The 22113-nt window shown below is 44.0% G+C and overlaps 1 protein-coding gene across 2 annotated transcripts in view; it reads left to right on the top strand.

Moving 5' to 3' along the window:
- LOC111216864 (collagen alpha-5(IV) chain-like) overlaps window positions 1-19975 on the top strand; it is a 55761-nt gene extending 35786 nt beyond the window's left edge. For both annotated transcript variants that reach the window (XM_022738499.1, XM_022738498.1), the window contains 16 exons: window positions 6565-6704; window positions 7615-7741; window positions 8510-8590; window positions 8711-8812; window positions 8937-8984; window positions 9066-9251; window positions 9966-10096; window positions 10286-10358; window positions 10592-10663; window positions 10777-10902; window positions 11009-11107; window positions 12120-12332; window positions 15416-15593; window positions 15771-15885; window positions 16294-16466; window positions 17324-19975. In XM_022738499.1, coding sequence (XP_022594220.1) covers window positions 6565-6704; window positions 7615-7741; window positions 8510-8590; window positions 8711-8812; window positions 8937-8984; window positions 9066-9251; window positions 9966-10096; window positions 10286-10358; window positions 10592-10663; window positions 10777-10902; window positions 11009-11107; window positions 12120-12332; window positions 15416-15593; window positions 15771-15885; window positions 16294-16466; window positions 17324-17405 — 1946 coding nt within the window. In that variant the 3' untranslated portion in view covers window positions 17406-19975. The remainder of the gene's footprint in view (window positions 1-6564; window positions 6705-7614; window positions 7742-8509; window positions 8591-8710; window positions 8813-8936; window positions 8985-9065; window positions 9252-9965; window positions 10097-10285; window positions 10359-10591; window positions 10664-10776; window positions 10903-11008; window positions 11108-12119; window positions 12333-15415; window positions 15594-15770; window positions 15886-16293; window positions 16467-17323) is intronic.
- Window positions 19976-22113: the final 2138 nt, after the last annotated feature.

Here is a 22113-nt window from a genome sequence, read left to right as displayed (position 1 = left end):
TAAGTATTAAGTAAGTATTAAGCAAGAATAATAAAAAAAAGGCATACGTTTCCATATATATATATATATATATACATACATATATACATGCATGCACACTTCACTCACATATATAAAACATACCCATCAATGAGACAAAGAAACAGAAAATTATCCACTCACACACGATATACACACAAGGTATTAGATGAAAATACAGGTGGAATATTTAGTCTTGAGAGAGAGACGGAATGTGATGTGTGCATGCCATGCGGTGCATGCACAGAAAGTGTAATTAGGTCAAATTTAAGCAGGAGAGCTAGGCAACATAGTATAATGAACCTCATTGAATTAATAAAGTCATGACAGGACTCCATCGTTTAGTAATAGTGGAATTTTGGAGCCTTAATGAATATGTAATTTGCTCCATCTGAAGGTCCCATACTTTTTGGATCCATATATTATATACTGTATGGGTGGATCCGGTTTCAACGATCTAATGGTTATACATTTCAATGCTGCTGTCAGCAATATATTTAAAAGGTATTTCTCTGCCTTCCTGTCCAGACACTTAGGTATTATTCCCAATTGTCACAGCCTGCTATGCCGATTTCTCACTCTCCACTCTGCTACACCTCCTAATCAGCTTCACTGTCTTCACCTGTTGCCCCCAGCTGCAGTCGATCCCCAATCAGACCAATATATATAAATCCCCGGTTCACTCGCTCCTTGCCAGATTGTTCTCAGCTTTATGCTTGACTTTCCAGCGATTATCTCCAGACTGACTTCTTGTTTTCGACTCTGCTTGCCCCTGACCATCCTGCCTCGTCTCTGCCCCGGTAAATACCTTAGCCTTCTGTCCCCGACCACGAGTTCTGCCTGTGCGATTCCTGGTTCCCGTCTGCTCGTCCCTGTGGCTGTTTGGCGTTTTCCAGTTCCCTCGACGACATCTCCAGCCTGCTCCCTAATGCTCGGCACCGCCAGCCCGAGCCTTCGGGTCCATGAACTTTCCCCTGTGTGTGTGAGCGCAGTCACCTCACTCCACTCACCGGACCCCCGGCTCTCCAGCCTCATCATCGACTCCTCATACCCACCTGTGTGTGTTCTCTCTGCTAGTATTTCAATAAAGGTCATTTCCAACTATCCATCTGTTTGGTTGTGCTGCATGTGGGTCCTATCAAACCCCGTTTCAGTACAATCTGGCCAGTCATGGACCCAGCACACACCTCCTCAGCACCGAATCGCTTCGAGAGGATTGAGAGCGCCCTCCAGCAGCATTAAGCCATGATTGTCACCTCACAAGCTGAAGCAAGACATTCAGCAGGAGTCCATGAGCAGGCACTAACAGCTTTAGCCGCCCAGATGCAGCAGCTAACGACCGCCTTGAACCGGGCTCCTGTTCCGGATCCTTCCCCAGCTCCACCGACTCCTGCACCCTCACTGCCCAGTGACGTCCCGGAGCCCCAGGTGGGAACCCCAGAAAGATATGCGGGGGACCCTGAGACTTGTGGTCCATTCCTGACGAACTGTTCCCTTTTGTTCTCTCTGCAACCCCACACGTTTGATTCTGAGGAGGCTAAGGTAGCCTTCGCTATCAACCACCTGACGGGAAGGGCTCGTCTCTGGGGAACCGCTGAGTGGGAGAGACAGACTACAGCCTGCGCCTCCTTTCAGCTCTTCTCCGGGGAGCTCTGCAAGGTTTTCGGCATGGGGGCTTTTGGTTCAGATGCAGCATGGGGTCTGATAAGCATGCGTCAGGGTGACCAGACAGTGGCTGACTTTTCCATAGACTTCCGCACCAAGGCTCGCCAGAGTGATTGGAATTCTGCAGCGCTGTGCGACGCTTTTCTTTACGGATTAGCTGAATATATTAAAGATGAACTGGTGCCGCACAACCTCCCGTCTACGCTGGATGGGTTGATCGCGCTGGCGACGAGATTGGACCTTCAGATCCAGGCACGGAAACGAGAAAAGAGGCTGAGTGGTCCGACTCATTCCCCGTCTGCTACTCCTCGGGTCTCCTTCACCTCCATCAGCTCTAGCGCCTCGGCAGGGTCGCTTTCCGGAGGTCCTGAGCCCATGCAACTGGGCCGCACCAGTCTCACTTCAGAGGAGCGGGAGCGTCGTCGGCATGGTAACCTGTGCATGTACTGTGGCCAGTCCCCATTTTGTCCCCCGCTGCCCAGTAAAAGACAGGGCTCACCAGTAAGGAGGGGATTTCTGGTGAGCCCGGCTTCCACGCAACATTCCCTCAACCTTCGACCCCTATTCCACGTCAAGCTTCTCCTCCCTGACGGGCCCCAGACCATCTCCACCTTCATCGACTCTGGAGCTGATGCCAGTATCATTGATGAGGGGCTGGTTCGGCAGTTGGGGCTCGGCCGTGTTCCTCTGCCTCACCCAGTTCCTGCCAGCGCCCTTGACAGACACCTCCTGGGAACCATCACCCACCAGACCACGCAGGTTCACGTTCTCATCTCCGGAAACCACCATGAGACAGTTCAGTTCCATATCCTCAACTCTCCACACATTCCCCTGATTCTGGGTTACCCATGGCTTCATCGGCACAATCCCCACATAGACTGGACTACTGGGGCCATACGGGGGTGGAGCTCATCTTGTCATCTGTTTTGCCTGAAACAAGCAGCCTCACCTCTGTTCTCGCCACCACCCAGCACCGTTCCAGACGTGACTGGGGTTCCCTCGGAGTATCAAGACTTCCAAGAGGTCTTCAACAAGGCCAAAGCCACGTTTCTGCCTCCTCACTGGCCCTACGACTGTGCCATTGACCTCCAGCCCGGCATGTCCCCTCCCAAGGGACGTTTGTACTCCCTGTCAGCCCCTGAAAGAAAGGCCATGGAGACATACATTAATGAATCCCTGGCGGTCAGCATCATCCGTCCCTCTTCTTCCCCTGTGGGGGCAGGATTCTTCTTTGTGGAGAAGAAGGACAAGACTCTGAGACCCTGTATAGACTATCGGGGGTTGAATGACATCACTGTTAAGAACCGCTACCCGCTTCCACTCATCTCTTCTGCCTTTGAACTTCTCCAGGAGGCCACCATATTCACCAAGCTCGATCTCCGCAACGCCTATCATCTGGTCCAGATCTGAGAGGGCAATGAATGGAAGACGGCCTTCAACACACCCACTGGTCATTACAAGTATCGTGTCATGCCCTTTGGTTTAACCAACGCCCCGGCCGTGTTCCAAGCCTTGGCGAACGACGTGCTGAGGGACGTGTTGAACCGCTACGTTTTCGTCTACCTAGATGACATCCTCATCTTCTCAAAGTCCCACGAATAGCACATCCGCCATGTACAGACAGTCCTGCAACGGCTCCTCGAAAACTCACTCTTTGTTAAGGCCAAGAAGTGTGAGTTTAATGCCTCCACCGTTTCCTTCCTGGGGTACATTGTGGCTGAAGACAGCATACGGATGAATCCGGCGAAGGTACCAGCAGTCACCTCCTGGTCAGTCTCTGACTCCCGTAAGCAACTGCAACGTTTCCTGGGATTTGCCAATTTTTACAGCCGCTTCATCCGACAATACAGCAGCATCGCCGCCCCCCTCACTGCCCTTACCTCCTCCATGATGCCCTTCAGGTGGAACCCTTCTGCCGAGGAGGCTTTCCTCACCCTCAAGGCCTGGTTCACATTGGCCCCCATCCTTCAAGTACCAGATCCCGAGCGACAGTTTGTTGTGGAGGTGGACGCCTCCGACGTGGGACTGGGGGCTGTCCTATCCCAGCATGCAACCTCGGACCAGAAAATTCACCCCTGCGCCTTTTTCTCTCGGCATCTGTCCCCTGCCAAGAGAAATTATGACATCAGCAACCAGGAGCTCCTGGCTGTCAAGCTGGCATTAGAGGAGTGGTTGCACTGGCTTGAGGGGACCAAGCAACCTTCTCTGGTATGGACTGACCATAAGAACCTTGAGTACATCCGTACGGCCAAGAGACTTAACTCCCGTCAGGCCCGGTGGTCCCTTTTCTTCACCCGCTTCAACTTCTCCCTCTCCTATCATCCTGGGTCCCACAACGTCAAGCCTGACGCCATGTCACACCAGTTCCAGGGAGAAACAGACTCTGCCTCGGGGCCCAACCCGATCCTCCCTACTCCCTGCGTTGTCGCCACCCTTACCTGGGAAATTGAGGAGAGGATGAGGTCCGCCACTGAAGGTCAGCCTGGACCCAGCGCTTGCCCCCCGAACCCCCTGTTTGTTTCTCCAGCCCTGAGGTCTGAGGTGCTTCAGTGGGTCCATGCCTCCAAGCTCACCTGTCATCCTGGGATCCGGAGAACACGGGACGTCCTCCACCAACGGTTCTGGTGGGCCACCCTGGAGTAGGACACACAGGAATTTGTGAATGCTTGCCCTGTCTGCAATCAGCACAAGCCCTCGCATCAGGCTCCATCTGGTCTTCTGCAGCCCCTGCCAGTGCCTCATCACCCATGGTCTCACATCTCTCTGGACTTCGTCACTGGTTTGTCCCCGTCAGATGGCAACACGGTTATCCTCACGGTGGGGGACAGGTTCAGCAAGATGGCCCACTTTGTGCCCCTGGCCAAACTGCCATCGGCCAAGGAAACTGCCCAGCTGGTCCTGCTCCACGTCTTCCGCCTGCATGGTCTCCCTGTCGATGTGGTGTCCAACCGGGGGCCCCAGTTCTCCTCGGTTTTTTGGAGGGAGTTTTGCAGTCGGATGGGAGCCACTGCCAGTCTCTCCTCCGGATTCCATCCCCAGTCTAACAGGCAGACTAAGCGGAAGAACCAGGAGATGGAGACGGCCCTTCGCTGCATGGTCTCCCGGAATCCGTCCTCCTGGTCACAGCAGCTCCTGTGGGTGGAGTATGCCCATAACTCCCTCACCAGCTCTGCCATGGGCCTCTCGCCCTTCCAAGGTGCCTACGGCTACCAGCCACCGCTCTTCCCAGCCTTGGAGAAGGAGGTTACCTGTCCATCGGTCCAAGCCTTCGTCCACCGCTGTCGCCGAACCTGGGTCCAGGCACGCACTGCCCTCAAGCGTTCCGTAAGTTGCTACACTGCCTCGGCCAACCGGTGATGCTCTCCTGCTCCGGCCTACCAGGTTGGCCAGAAGGTGTGGCTCTCCAACCGGGACCTACCCCTCCGGGTGGAATCCAAGAAGCTGGCTCCCAGGTTCATCGGCCCATTCCCCATCCTGAGGGTTATCAGTTAGACGGCGGTGAGACTGAGGCTCCCGCGCACCATGCGCGTCCATCCCACCTTCCATGTGTCCGGAGTGAAGCCGGTCAGAGAGAATCCGTTGGTGCCCACTATTCTGCCTCCGCCTCCCCTTCGGTTCATCGATGGTGGTCCAGCCTTCTACGTCCAACGCTTGGTGGGCTCTCGTCGCCGTGGCCGTGGGGTCCAGTATCTGGTTGACTGGGAGGGTTATGGTCCCGCAAAAAGGTCTTGGATACCGGCTCGTCACATCCTTGATCCTCACATCATCGCTGATTTCCACCATTGTCACCCTGACCAGCCCAGTAGGACATCAGCTCTCCCTAGGAACCTTCGCCGGAGAGTCCTCCCGGCTCTTCCACCCATCACCCCCAATGAGGAGGAGCCTTCCGTCACCAGAGAGGTGCCATCATCAGACAGCAGGGTCTTCAAAGGTTTTATAAAATTCATTGACATATCCGTCTGGTCCTGGACTGTTGTTCTTAAGTGATGAGATCACCTGCTTGATCCCCCATTCCTCACTTGGCTTATCTAACTCCTTAGCTGTTGAATCTGTCAATTCAGTTAGTCTTATGTGGTTTAGGAACTTTAGGTTCTGCGTCATCAGAGCAGGTGTCCATATTCTTATATAATGATTTGTAAAACTCTGCAAAGGACTTGCTATTTTATCCGATTTTGTGACGGTTTCTTGTGATTTTATTCTCTGAACTATATTAGAAGATTGTTGTTTTTCCAGTCTAAATGCTAATAGTATACTCGTCCTGTTTCAATATTCTTAGTATTTTTGGCTAGTGAATCTCAAGCTTCCTTCAACCTTATCTGATAACAGACTATTATGTTGTCTACGAATTGTGTTTAAATCATTGATGACACTAATTGATGCAGATTGTTTATGTTCCAATTCTTTTATTTTATCTTCTTATTCCTGCTGTCTGACATCCCTCTCTCTTTTCCTAGCAGGCGTGAATGAAATAATGCAGCCCCTAATATATGCTTTGGCACAATCCAACAATATCTGTGAAGCGCTAGCGTTGCTGCCATATTTATATTTTTGGTGCTTTTTTGCCATACAAATCGCCACTACTACTGTTTGTGTCCTTATATTGTCCTCCCTGAACTATAACTGTTTTCACGGAAAAGTATTGTCAATTTTGCAGGAGCCCTGAGAAATCTTGCTCACTAGAGCTCCCATCGCAACTTTAAAGAAAAACTGCTGTAAAAGCCATCAACAATTGCAAAAAAAGACAGCGAAATCCTGGAGGGACTGACTAAAGCTTTCTGAGACAGACGGTGTACTTCTACAACATCAGTGTGAACTGGATTTTAAGACAAACCTTCATTTTGACTGCAATTTTGACACCATCTCTCATTGTTTTCTGTCCAGGTGTTAAAGGTGAGAAAGGTTGTGCAGGCCCTTGTGGGATACCTGGTTCAGATGGAAAACCAGGATCAGGAGGACTTAAAGGTGTTAAAGGAGAACCGAGTCCACCTGGACCAGGATCTACAGGATGTACAGGAGAGAAGGTATCACACACATACACGCCACTATCTACCAACAGAATTTTATTTTCATACCACTGTGCCGGCGACAGCCAGGGCCGGAATATCTCTGGAACTCCTCAAGTGAATCACTTCAAATTTGGCACCAACGTTCATTTGGACTCAAGGATCAACTGATTAGATTTTGACATTGACACATCAAATCTTCACTGTGACCTACAAAACATGTTAACATAAAAATTCATACACTAATTATGACACAATTTAACTCAAATGTCTTTAAGGATAAAATTAAGTGATGACATTTTATATCCAAAAGGTCAAAGGTCAACTTTACTGTGACATTATAATGTTCTGTAAAAACTCTTCTGACCATTATCCAACACTGTAACTCAGGAAGGAGAGACTGTGACCATCCAACCAACCACAAGGCCAAATCTCAACCAAGATGTCCAATTAAAAGACAAACAAAACAAAGCATCATGAAGTGAACAGGTTGAGCTGAGCTAATTAGCTGCATTTGATTGGTTCCAGTGTTTATATTTATGGGATTTTGTATAATAATTTAATTTAAAGGTATTTTTACCACTTACCTGCTCCACTTGTTTGCCGATGACTGTCTGCTTTATAATGCTACAGCCCCTCAGCCTTTATCAGTTCTCTCTGGACGTAGAATGCATCTATTCAGTTGGTTTTCCATCTGTTATCTCTTCCACACAGCCACGGTTCTCTTTAATAAAACACATGTTTTGTTTCATGTTTCTTTTTTACACTTCCATGTTTCCCTTTCTCTACTTAAGCCCAGCATACACATTGTACACATTATTGATAATTATATATTTCTGACCTGGATATCTTTTGTATTTAAATGGTCCTGAAAGATGAGTCTGCTTTGAATCAACATTGAGCGTCCTCCCCTGCTCTGTCTTCTCAGGGGAATCCAGGATGTCCAGGACCTTCAGGTACAAAGGGGAAACCAGGAGACCTTGGGAACTTTGGTCCTCCAGGAGACTGTGGCCCCTGTGGCCCCAAAGGATACTCTGGGCCTCCAGGATGCAGAGGTGTGATACTTTACTGTTTACACTTCATATATCTGTGTCTTAAACAGTCTGTAGTCAGTCCTGTGTTATAGGTGTTACATCCAGAGTTTATCCAAAGTTTATTTTTACATGTCTGTTTTGAATCAGAATAGTGTGTTATGTTTCTATTGTTTAAAAACAAGCAAAGAGGATATTTAGGCAAAAAAAACAGTCTGTAAGAAGCAGACCTTGTGGTCTTTTTTCCATGTGAAGCAGATCAACCACAGGGTGCTGTGACAATAGATTTTACCATTAAAGAGAGAGAGAGAGACAGACAGACAGACAGACAGATGGATAGAGAGAGAATCAGACAGACAGACATCATGATGTATTTTCATCCACCTGCTTTTATTCATATTTTCAGTTTGTGAATCATAGACCTGAGTAGAATCGACAGGAAGTGAAGAAAAGGCTAAACCTGTTGTGTGTGGTGTAACAGTAGCTATGTGGGTAACAGAGTAAAACAGACTTCATAAATAAATGCTGACGCACATGAAGCATGAAGAGAGGGAAACATCAGGTGTTTTCATCATTGGAGCTTTGACTGGATCTTTTAATGAGTTTATCTTCCTCTTCAGGGGTTTAATGGCAGCGACTGGACAGTCAGTAAGAAGCAGTAGTGGGTGTCAGAATACAGTCAAATTTTCTTTATTTTCTGCAAATTTAGTCAAAGTTTGAGTTAAATTTGTGATTTAATACAGATTATGTCCTCCAGTATGAATGAAAACCCCTCCTCTCTGTTTGTCTCAGGTACTCCTGGATCTCCTGGTGAAAAGGGTAGTGATGGTCCTCCAGGACAAAATGGCCCTCTAGGACCCACCGGTCTCCCAGGTACATGAACCAGTGTTACAGTTATTAATGTCATCATTTGGTGGAACTTTAATGTAAACATGAGGTGATAAGAACAGGCTGATATCTGTCCTCTCAGTGGGTAACTAATGCCTTTTTTAGGTAACAAGGGGGCACCTGGAGATCCTGGTCCAGCTGGTCCCAGAGGAAATCAGGGACAAGATGGGATACCTGGACCCCCTGGAGAGAAAGGAGCCATGGGAGGTAAGAGACCAGACTGGATGAGACAGTGACCAGCCATCACCCTCATTCTGATTGGATGAAAGCCTTCAGTGTTGTTGTGAATAGTTTAGGTTTCAGATCCAGCTGACTTGTTTTCTTTCCCCAGCTCCAGGAATTGGACCCCGGGGCCCAGAGGGGGAGAAAGGTCCACCAGGTGAGTCCTCAGTACTGAGTTTAGTTTCAATCAGAACTGAAGAATAAGAAATGAACCATCCCCATCCTCTCGTCTTCTCAGGGTGTGCTGGAGAGAAGGGTCCTCCTGGTCCCTGTGGCCCTCCTGGTCCCACTGGTCCTGGCGGAAACCCAGGTTGTTCTGGACCACCTGGACCCCCTGGTCCTCCTGGTTGTCATGGCCGCGAGGGAATCTGCACTGAAGGAGCCAAAGGAGCAAATGGACTCCCTGGAGGACATGGACCAAAAGGTAAAGAGGCACATTGAGCTCGTTGCTGTTGAACTGACTGAGAACCATCTCAACACAGGGTCGTTGATGAGAGTGTGAAAGTTTACATCAGTTCATATCCTACATCAGGGAGGTGAACATTTATAGCAAATGGTTCTACAGTTTGATTTGGTGGAACAGGCTCCACTGTGTGAGGGAGGTCTCAATGCATCCATGCAGTGACGTGGACTCTTCTGAGAAAACTTGTCCTCCAAAAATGAACATGAATCTTTACTGCATGGCGTTCATGCTGCTCGGCATCATGGGAGAGTCAGGACCATATCACAGGAGCACACAGATTTCTGGATCAGAAGGAGGGGTCTGTTTGGTAGTGCCAGGGTTTGATCAGCCCATGCTGAGTCAAAGACTTGATGACCCCAGTTTACATCACTGATCTTGTGTCTCAGTGCACTGCTTGAGGTATCTCAGAACCTGGTTCATGAACAAATACCTGCAAAACTATTTCCCATCAGCCTCAGCTTAACTTTGACGTCAGTAGTTTAAAGCCTCACAGAGCTGCTAACATGGCTGTAGACTCTAAGGTGTCCTTCAGACCTGCAGGTTAGTCAGGATAGAACAGACCCAGGAAAATCAATATCATCTGCATACACAGACAGATATCAAATGTGACCCCAAGGTTCAAAGAACAACACAGATGTTAAATTAACATTTATGTCTCTCTCTCTGTCTCTTTAGGTCCCCCGGGCAGTAAGGGTCCTCCTGGTCCTCCAGGTCCTGGTAATAAAGGAGAGAAGGGCTCTAAAGGAGCAACAGGTACCGCAGGACCACCGGGCTGCTCTGGTGAGCCTGGTCCACAAGGCAAGCCGGTCAGTACATCCCTTAGTTACACTGCGAAATTCAACTCAAAGTCCAGTTTGTCTTAGGTCCAAGATCCCAGACTGTGACTGTCTGGTCACACAGTAACAGTGTTAGTTAGTGCCGAGCTGAATCAAGTTTCCGTTGGATATTAGATCATTACTCTTGTGTGTATTTAATACAGTTGTTGTTGCTGACAGGGTGATGACGGACCCCGGGGCCTAACTGGATACAAAGGCATGACAGGAGAAACTGGTGTCACAGGACCTGTTGGTAAGAACTCCAGTCAGGTAAACAGTACACAAACATTTGTCTCTGAAAGCCACATGTACCTTCGTCAGTCAGTGTCCATGGTCTTCAGAGACCAGCAGAGACCAGCAGAGACCAGCAGCCTCTACAGGAGGACAGAAGCTGGTCTCAGGGTGTGAGTCTAGGTGAAGGTGAAGAGAAGCTTCCTGGTTTTGATACTTTATTGTACCACAGAATTTACTCTGTGTGTGTTTCAGGTTTGAAGGGAGATGAGGGATCTCAAGGTTACCCCGGCTCACATGGACCTCCAGGACCACCTGGGAGGAGAGGTAACAGAGATGTCTGCAGCCAGACACCTGAGTTCTGCACTGTCACAGTACTATAGAGTAATTAACAGTGTACTGCCACTGGTGATGGTTCTACCCTATACTGCCCCCTGCAGGACTGAAGGGGAAGGATGTATCCAGGGAGGTGAGGCTGATTCCAGGAGACAAAGGCTTTCCTGGAGATCAGGGATCCCCAGGACAAAGGGGAACCCCAGGGCTCCGTGGGAGACCTGGACCTCCAGGTGAGTCTGGAGTAATGTTTTAGTCTCATGCTTCAGGTGTGAACAGTTTTAGACATGAACCATGTAAATGGATTTTTAGAGGCATTGCTTTGTTTTGTGGCTTCAGGTTTTAAGGGCAGAGGAGGGCAGGCTGGTAAAAAAGGACCAGGAGGTCGTCCTGGATTGAAGGGGGATCAGGGAGACCGAGGATTCCCTGGACCACAAGGTACGAAATCCGATGCTCTGTCAGCTTCTAAAAAGAACCACACAACTGTGACACCAGAGACCAGGTTCAGAGTCCCAACTGTGGTTCAGACAACAGCAGCTCTTTGGTTCAGGTCAGTGACAGATGGTGGTTCAGGTTTAATGTAAATAAACAGGTTGTGAACTGTATTAAACCAGACCAGAATCTTTAACTTGAACCAGGAGCTGTGATGATGTCCCCCATGAGACAGCTATGACCTCAAGCCTTCATGAAAGCAGTGATTATAAATATTATATTATAAATCAAATTGTGATTGGTTAAGTCACATTCTAAACAAACACATGCCTCTGTGGGGGCTTCAGGCTTCTGTCCTGGTTCTGAAGTCCTAACCAATGAGTGCACCAGCTAACCATTTTTCTGCGTAGAAACAACAAAAAAAGACAAATCTGATTGGATAAATCTGTTTTCATGGTTTTAGGACAGTAACCTTTCATTTCTGAAGCAAACTTGATTGAAAATGAGGCTAAACTTAGAAATAGAAGAGAGAAATTAAGAAATGAAAGAGATTAAATATAACATTTAAAATGCTGATAGAAGGTCCTGATGGTTCCCTACTGGTCCTAAATACCTGGGTGTTGTTAAGCCCATTGAGGCAAATGTGTGATTTGTGATTTTGGGCAATGTAAATAAAATTAGATTTTACAGCAAAGTCATTAGTTCTGTGATAACTCACAAGTCTTGTCTGAATAGACTCCCCTGCACTTGGAGTCTCACTGAGTGAACGGGTAAATAGACAGGAAATCTGAGAGTCTCAAGTCCATATTGAGTTTTGAAGACGTGAAGAAGTGTTTCTTCAATTTTGATGTGGAAGTTCACTGGTGTAAAGAGCTTTCAGTTTCTCAGTTTATTTGTGCAGAAAATTGACTCCTCTAACTAGTTGTAGTCCAAGTATCAAAACTGACATGACTCTGACGGAGACACAGCAGTGTTGAAACGTTGGTCCATTTGGTCCACACTGACACTGTGTTGACAGGTCTGACAGGTCCACGTGGTCAAGCTGGTGCTAAAGGAGTTGCAGGTCCACCGGGTCCCTGCGTGGATGCACCAGAGAAGGACGGCTTCCTGTTCACCAGACACAGTCAGAACCTCCTGGTCCCAAAATGCCCTGCAGGATCCAGTGAAGTGTACAGTGGATACTCCCTGCTGTTCATCAACGGAAACAACCGAGCTCATGGACAAGACCTGGGTAACATGAAGCATAACTTTTACACTTCTACTCCACTAGTACTCAAAGGGTCATATAGAACTCTTTACTTTGGAGTTACTGACTTATTTACTCATTATGATAATTCATATAAAACATGATAAAAACTTATTTGTATCTTCAATTTTCAATTCTATCTTCATTCAAAATAAAATTAAAAAGTCCTTTACATAAATTAAAACAATTTAATACCCCAAGTAAATAAAATGTAGAAAATTAAATTAAACGGGATAAAAACAGAATAAATAAAATAAAAGCAATAAAAAGAACAAATAAAACCCATAACACAGAGTGGACAAACAAACATTAAACTGCCCAACAGTCAACAACTGGTCCATCCCAACCAGCTTCTTCATTTATTTATGTATTTGTTTGTACAGTAAAAAAAAAAATGCAGGTACTACAAAAAATATGATATGTACACAAAGACCCAACATATATAGAAACACACTTTCTAGTGTTTAAATAACAAGATTATCACAACCACTAGAAGAGCGCACAAAAATGCATGACTTAGAGCAGCAATCAGAGGCAGGGTCTTCAATGGTAACCGGGTCAGTACACAGGAGGTCAGTCAAACAAGGCAAACAAATCAGGGTTGGGGTGGGGTCAACAATCACAGGAGCAGGAAACACGATAGTAGGAAGCGGAAAGCTGGAATGAGAGGAGAGGTTAGACACACACCAAAATAAAACAGGATGTGAAAAACAAATATGACAAAAACAGAAAGCAACCTAAATTTGGACAAGACATGACAAAGATAGGGATTGAGTGGATGATTCAGTATTAAGAGGAAGAGAAAGCTGATCATCATCATGTTAAAGATGGACTATCAGACAGTGCAGGAAGGCATGGCTGATTCGTGAGGTGTGAACATTTCTAATAATTATAAGAGATCTCATTGTCTTTTTCATTAACAATCAAAAACCTGCAAATCAATATATAATTGAATTTGAGAATAATCAACATGACCTTTGGGCATAAAATTTGATATAAAGTTATTCAGCTTTTTTTATTTTAAACCATACTATGTATTTATCCAGACATAAAGTTATAATCTGTAACTTTTCAACATTAAAAATGTCTAAAAACAACAAGACCTATGTTCTGTATCTGTAATGATTCAATCAATTCTCAAACCAGAGACACCTCTGATTTTAATCATGGTAACATTTCATTGGTCACCTATCAATGACATCATGCCCTCTATGATCATACTGTATGTCAGTGTTGCGTTTGTGTGACAGAAGCTCAACATTAACTTTTATCTTCCTCGAGTGTCTGTCCTCCGTACAGCATCGGTCAAACTCTGACTTTAAATGTGAAACTGCCTTATTCAGTGTTTTTAACAGTTAGAATCACCAGGTCTGTTTGATTTCCTGAACCACTGGCACTGAAGGTATCCAAACCAAGAGGAGCTTACGGTAATGGTAGTGAAGACATCAACTCCCATGATGCCACACTATTTAATGACATTACCCAGTGTTGTCTTTGGCATTGTTTTGATTGAGAGACCCCTAGAGACAGAATTACAGACTGTGACCAAAAAAAGTAAAAGATAAAAGTATTGATGGTATTGTGCCAGAGGCGTTTGGAAAATTATTGATGAAATTGAAAAAGAGCAGTGGTCCAATAATAGAACCTTGTAGGACTCCACATGGTTCAACTTTACTACTTAGACAATGCATCAATAATAATCCAGTTACATATACTGTATATATATTGTATATATACATAAACTGATGTAATATTCTGCATAGTGAGAACTTCTGATATTTACCTATATTTTCAAGGTAATACCTGTGTACTGAATGCAGTACTTTTACTTGCAATGGAGTGTTATGTATACAGCCTGAATATCTGGTTATGCTTTTTATTATGCGTCCCATAATTTCCAGCTAATTCCCTGCAAATTTTCCTCAATATTTCCCAAACTTCTCCCAAACGTTTTCAGCTGTAAATGACTGGGATCCAAAAAAGGGACATGCAATTTGGTGCTAATTATAAGAGAAATGGAGAAAGTGTTGCTATTTTTTATCATATTATATTCCAGTTTTTTAGAAACACAGTAAAACAGTTTCCTAGAAGACTATCAATAATTGATTATCAGATAGAAACTGTTCTACAATGAGTCACTTACCAGGTCCAGTCTGTGGAAATGAGATAGAAATATGTTTGTAAGTGTAACTTCTGAGTGGGTGAAGCTTTACAGCACAGAGTGAGTTTTATTTGTTAATCATCTTCAGTTTGAAAAACAAAACTTCCATTTCCGCTGCTGAAAACAACTGAAAACTACAGGTCAACATGCAGTTCGACCAACACACAGTGTAAATGTCATTTAAATTAACATTTATTATCTATAATGTACAAAAGCTCAATGTCGTGAAGAATTTCAATTTCAATTTTATTTGTGTAGCACCAAATCATAATATACATTATCTCACAGACTTTACAGGGTAAGGTAAATACCTTATTATGGAGAGAAACCCATCAATTCCCAGAAAGAGCAGCACTTGGGGACAGGGGGGTGGAAAAACCATCTAACAAAACCAGGCTCGATCCCAACTGATCAAACCCAACTGCCTCGTTCAGTTGGGTTTGAGAGGAGAAAGGGGATGGGGGAGGAGAGAGCGAATTCACATTAAAAAATTTTATCAGTCTTTCTAAGAAACTATGAACACTTTCTCCATTCCCCTTATAATTACAACCAAATTGCGGCCTTTCATGTGTTTTACAGCTAAATTTTACAGCAACTTTTTAGGAAATTATAAACAAAGTTTCCAGGAAAATTAGCTGGCAAATACAGGGCCTGTCACATAACAGGTTACTGACGTTACTGATACTTCCTCCACCATGAGACCAACACTGAGAGACAGACAGATACAGACAGGTCATTACAAAGGAGAGCAGGAATAAATAGATCTCTGATGGACTAATAAACACACTCTTCACCATGCTCAGACCTACTTTTATTTATATTTAGTTTATCATAGAAATGCAACGTTCATGTTGTGTCATTTAACTATAACCACAAACATCTGTCTGTCCTCTCTCTCTGTCCATAGGCACATTAGGCAGCTGTCTCCCTCTCTTTACCACCATGCCCTTCCTGTTCTGCAACACTGACAGCACCTGCCGCTACGCCTCCCGCAACGACTACTCCTATTGGCTATCCACTAATGAAACGTTGCCAGGCAGCGTCCCATTCATCTCCGGGCAGTCACTGGAGAGTTACATCAGCCGGTACCTAACACACACACAAACACACACTGTACTGTATGCATGTTTCCTGTGTTGCAGGTGTACTGTATGTGTGTTTCCTGTGTTGCAGGTGTACTGTATGTGTGTTTCCTGTGTTGCAGGTGTACTGTATGTGTTTCCTGTGTTGCAGGTGTACTGTATGTGTTTCCTGTGTTGCAGGTGTACTGTATGTGAGGCCAGAGCCAATGTGATCGCCATCCACAGTCAGACCAGTTCCATTCCTGACTGTCCTTCTCGGTGGGATCGTCTCTGGTTTGGATACTCCTTTGTGATGGTGAGCTTATCTTGTTGGGTCGGGTTGAGTCAGGGGGTCATTTCTAAACCCCCCCTCATCCTTTAAACTGATATGTACAGTGTGAGTTCAGTGTTGCCAGAAGACTTTGTCCAGTGAATCAAAACTTTTGCCAGAGACTAAAGCTTCAACACCAAAAGAGCTCTTTTTAACTTTTAGAAAAACCCTTTAAAGAGACATCGTCTGTGTTAACCCTGATCACATGTGTGTTTGTAGTCCGTTAAACCCACAACGAGGTTGGTTTCATCACTTGGTTAACACAGTGGTCGCCATCCTTTTCCAATTCAATTGATCATGTTGAAATACAAGATCTGTTGTGAGTTTGTGGTAGTGTAGTGTGAGTTTCTGCTTTATCCTTTGACCCTTGCTGTTGTTGCTGTTGGTGTCTAGGAAACAGGAGTGGGGGCAGAGGGGTCAGGTCAGCCTCTGGCCTCACCTGGATCCTGTCTAGAACACTTCAGGAAGATTCCCTTCATTGAGTGTCACGGCAGAGGAACCTGCAACTACTACACCGACTCCTACAGCTACTGGCTGGCTGCTCTCAACCCCAATGACATGTTCAGGTACAGTACACCTTTAATGACATGTTCAGGTACAATACACCTTTAATGACACGTTCAGGTACAATACACCTTTAACAGGTATGCAATATTTTATTTACATGTTTAAGTGTGGAACATGTTCAGGTACATAACTATGTCATCAGCATGCTCAGGTATGAACACACACACCTTTAAGCCTTTATTATTTACACACTGCACCCTAATCATAATGTTCAGTTATGCAAAACCTATAAAACTGTGTTCAGCTAAGTAACACCTTCAGGAACACAACAGTGCCATCTACACTCTCAGGCACAAAACATCTTTATCACTGTCTTCAGGTACATTACACCTGTAACAGCAAATCTTCAGATACAACCACTTTTGTTCGTATTTGTTTCATTTGAGTTAGAGCCATGACTCAGCTCTGCAGACACTGGGTCAGTATTTTAGTGAGAGAAGATCTGTGGTTGTAATGTAGTTGAAGTTTCTATGGTTTTGTTCCTGTTTTATCCTTGGTTTTTCCAGAATCATGTTCAAGTTCAGGTTTATTTGTCAATACAAGTATAGCCAAAGAGATGAAAAGATGTGTTTTTCTTCAGGGAGTAAAGTAATACAAAAAACAAAAGAAAATGTGAGCCTCAGGTTCTGTGACTGACCTTAATGTGGAGCAAGACATAAACCAACTGCAGTCCTCTAAGACACCCACTGGGGGCAGTGTCCACTGATCAACCAGCAGCTGAACCAAGAACCAAAGACACATTTAGATTCATTCACCTTATGTCTGAGTCTTGTTTTATGAAACTCTTACTTCACTTCAATTTGTGCAGTGTCTCTCTCTCCTGTAATAACGTGTGTGTATGTCTCTCGTCCCACAGTAAACCGAAGCCTCAGACTGACAACGGAGATTTTCCAGGCAGTCTGATCAGCCGCTGTCAAGTCTGCATGAAGAGGCTGTGAACAGCATCAGAGCTGCTACTGATACTACTGATACTACCACTGTAAATACTGCTGCTAACACTACTGACATTAATACTACTGACAACAGTGCTACTCTGCCCCGTGTACTCACACCGGCACGGAGTCAACGTGTTGGCCACAGGACAACTTTAAGTGTTGAAGAACGGACCAATCAAAGAATAGATGTCTTCGCCTTCTGCTGTTTTATATTTGTTCATCATTGTTTAATTCGCCAACAAAACAACCCAGAATCAGAAACTGAATGAATTTCGTGTTTAATGCAATCAGATTGCAAAGTCAGCACACAACAAGCCTAAGTCAGGTTCTTTTGTTGTGTTATCTACTTGTAGCAGTTTGGTACCATATGAAACCAGCTCCTATAAAATGAATGGACCGTATTAGTGTTAACATTGGATTTTATTTGGGTATAATTTGCACTGATTTTCACCAAGTGGGAGACAGAAATTCACCAACTCAGAAAGCTGCAGCCAAGTTTTTACCACTCGGCTGCTCGTAACTACAGTTTAAACAATATCACATCAGCGTGGTTTGAGCTCCGTAGTTGGATGTTTGTTGGTTAAGTGCACCTTGGGAGTCATACTTGACTTCTCTCTTTCAGTTTTTATGTCCACGAGCTTCTTGTACCTTTGACTTTTTATAAAAGAAGCAGCTATTTTCTGACTTTTTGTTCTGAGTTTCATGTCCAACACAACCTGAATATGAGACATGAAGTCATGATGTCTGATTACTCATTGGAAATGTCCAGGAAAGCCAAGTGTACCTAGTTGTTTTTATCACAAATGAAAACAAAGAAACAAAACAACAGAAATAAAACTGAAAAAAATAATAGAATTAATATATTAGCAAAGATAAAATATCCATTTCAGATTCAAGCAAAGTTCTGATCAACAGTTTAACTCTTAATCTGTGATCAATAGTTCATTAGTTAACCCAGTGTTGTTTTGTGTCCAGACACCTCAGAGTGTGTTGCACTCAGTCATTGCTGGTGTGAGTACACAGCTGCTACTATTACTACTATTACTACTACTGCAAATACTTGTATAACTCTCACTACTGCTGTTACTGATGGACAAAGATTGTTTCAGTCAGTGACTCTGCCTTAATGTCAAACACACTTTTACTTCTACTTTAAATTTCTTGCACTGAGAACAACAAAACTAACAAACTACCAGCAGTAAAATTACTGTCAAAGGAAAAGCACTTATGCTGAACATTTGTTCCTTTCACACAAAAACTATGGAAATGTTAATAAATGAGTGTTTAGATACTGGGAGGTCAGATTGAACTGCAGAACATGTCTGAATGTAAATCTTTATACTTCATAGTACATGATAACTCCAGCTGACACATCAGTGTACTGTAGTAACAAGCACAGATACTTCACTACATCACCTGAGTAAATATAACAGCTTACTTACTACCATAATGTAGTAATACTATTAGCACTACCAGTAGCAGTAGTATTAATAGTAGTAGTTGTCCTGCTTCTACTACCACTCCTCTTGCAGGAGTAGTAAGACTGGGAATACCCCTACTAACCAGTGTAGTGTAGTACTATGTGTACTACCACTGTGATCATAGCTACCACTACTACTACTACTGCTGCTGCTACTACTGCTACTACTACTACTACTATTGCTACAGTACAGTAGTATTTTGTGTATAATACTTTATACATACCCTGAGTTTTTATATAAATCAAAATCTGACAATGTACAAGTACTACTACTGGTACTTCTACTACTACTGCCACTATTATACTGTAAGTAATGTTATTGCTAATACTACAGTAAGTGCTACTTCTACAACTGCCATCATTATCTACTAATAGTTCTAACCTTATAGTACTACTGCTTCTTCTTCTGCTTCTGCTGCTTCTACTATTGTAAGCACTGGTACTACTAAGTACTACTGCTACTACTACTACTTAAGTACTTCTACTATTAATACACCGGTAAGTGCTCCCTCTGTTTATACTACTGCTACCGTGACCAGTATCTACTAATAGTTACAGCCTCTATTACCGCTCTGAACTACTGTCACTACTGTTAGTACAACTACTATTACTGGAGCTACAGTACCTCCTTTTGCCAGGAGAGGACAGAGGTGGAACACAGAGAAGAAGACTCTAACCAATCAGCAGCCTGCTCAGCTGCACTTCCTCGACGACCACTTGGTGGAGCGCAAAGGAAACTTTAAGTGAATAAGAAAAACCCAGAAATACATGATTAAGACTTTGTTCTTTTCTGCACAGCAACAGAATCTGAAGCTCTCTGATTGGATGGTTCTCATAGCAATGCATGCTTGGACTTGTTGTCTTCTGTCATAAAGTGACCTTTGGCTGATTGATTCTTTATCAAATAATAATCTAATAGAGATTATAGATGTACGAAGTGTTTACAGAGTCTGATCACATGTTCAAATCAAATTAAAGGTTTAGACGCTTGTTGTTTTCAGATGTACATACTCTTGTGCTGTTATTGTTGCATTTTCTGAAATAGTAATGATAACCTTTATCTGTTTGTGAAAATGATTCTTGTTGAGTTTAATAAAATGTGTTTTACAGAAGTTAGATCGGTTTCTGTTGAGTCCTCCTCAAAAAGTTCATTAAAGGACCAGTGTGGAGGATTTATTACATTCATAATTATGTTTTCATTAGTGTATAATCAACTTAGAATGACCCTTTCACCTGTCTACCTGGAGCAAGCAGGTGGTAGGCATGGCACAAGGCCTGAGCCACATTACTCAATCAGGGAGTAAGAGTAAGAGCTTCAGACCTAGTTTTTGTGAAAACCAGGTTCAACTAAATATGAATCATAGGAGAGGAGTTTTAATTTGATTTTTAGTTTTAAACATGAGAGGAACTTTAAACAGGATTAGCCATTGCCATCTTCTTCCGTCTAACTGTGTTTCAGTTACAAAATTTGCATCAGTGTTGTGCAGGTTCACACTTCACAAGAGTCAGCTTCAAGTTCAGGTCACACAGATTTCTCCTTTTTTAAATGAGCTTTAATGAGCTCCATCCCCAGCCCCAAGTGACTGCCACATTAGTGTTTCCTACAGATTCACAGACAGACTTTCAAAAGCCAAGAAAAAAACAATTTGAGTAAATATTTTACAACTTAAACAATGGTTCAGGCTCCACCTCTGGTTTCGTTACAGTTGCTAACTGAAAGATGTGCTGTGATTCTACTTTGCATAGTTCTTCTTCTGATGTTTTTTAGTGGTTTGCAAACAGCAAGGCCAACATCTTCTGATGTGTGAGCACCATGAGCGTCAACATCAGAAGTGGTAGCTATCTATACACTGTGTGCACAATTATTAGGCAAGTGAGTATTTTGGCTGTATAAACTTGAATGCTTATTGGATTTAAGCATATCAGGTGATGAGTATTTGTGTAATGAGGGAGGGTGTGGCCTAAAGAGATCAACACCCTATATCAAGGTGTGCATAATTATTAGGCAGATTCTTTTCCTCAGACAAAATGGGCCAAAAAAGAGATTTAACTGACTCTGAAAGGTCAAAAATTGTAAAAAGCCTTTCAGAGGAATGCAGCACTCTTGAAATTGCTAAATATTGGGGCATGATCACCAAACCATCAAACGTTTTGTTGCAAATAGTCAATCAGGTCACAAGAAACATGTTGAGAAAAAAAGATGCAAATTAACTGCTAAAGATCTGAGAAGAATCAAACGTGAAGCTACCAGGAACCCATTATCCTCCAGTGCCGTCATATTCCAGAACTGCAACCTGCCTGGAGTGTCCAGAAGTACAAGGTGTTCAGTGCTCAGAGACATGGCCAAGGTAAGGAAGGCTGAAATCCGACCACCATTAAACATAATGGACACATAAGTTGAAACGTCAAGATTGGGCCAAGAAATATCTGAAGACAGATTTTTTAAAGGTTTTATGGACTGATGAGATGAGAGTGACTCTTGACGGACCAGATGAATGGGCCCGTGGCTGGATCAGTAACAGGCACAGAGCTCCACTTCCAATCAGACGCCAGCAAGGTGGAGGTGGGGTACTGGTATGGGCTGGTATTATTAACGATGAGCTAGTTGGACCTTTCCGGGTTGAAGATGGACTTAGAATCAACTCCCAAACCTACTGCCAGTTTTTAGAAGACACTTTCTTCAAGCAGGTGTACAGGAAAAAGTCTGCATCTTGGCCATGATTTTTATGCAGGACAATGCTCCATCGCGTGCATCCAAATACTCCACTGCGTGACTAGCCAGCAAAGGCATTAAAGATGAAAGAATAATGACATGGCCCCCTTCCTCACCTGACCTAAACCCTATTGAGAACTTGTGGGCCCTTCTTAAACGGGAGATTTACAGCCAGGAAAGACAATACACCTCTCTGAACAGCATCTGGAGGCTGTGGTTGCTGCTGCACAAAAAATTGATCGTCAACAGATCAAGAAACTGACTCCATGGATGGAAGGCTTATGACTGTTATTGAAAAGAAGGGAGGCTATATTGGTCACTGAATTCTTTTTTGGAAATGTCAGAAATGTTTATTTGTAAATTTGGAGTTGTTTGTTTGTTATTCTCACTTTAACAGATGAAAATAAACAAGTGAGATGGGAAAATTTTCGTTTTTCATTTAGTTGCATAATAATTCTGCACACTAATAGCTGCCCGATAATTGTGCACAAATGGATATTCCCCAAAGAAAGCCAAGA

This window comes from Seriola dumerili, unplaced genomic scaffold (assembly GCF_002260705.1).
Source record: "Seriola dumerili isolate Sdu_G_001 unplaced genomic scaffold, Sdu_1.0 BDQW01000036.1, whole genome shotgun sequence".
In the NCBI taxonomy this organism is placed as follows: Eukaryota; Metazoa; Chordata; class Actinopteri; order Carangiformes; family Carangidae; genus Seriola; species Seriola dumerili.
This window is presented reverse-complemented; position numbering and strand designations above follow the sequence as displayed.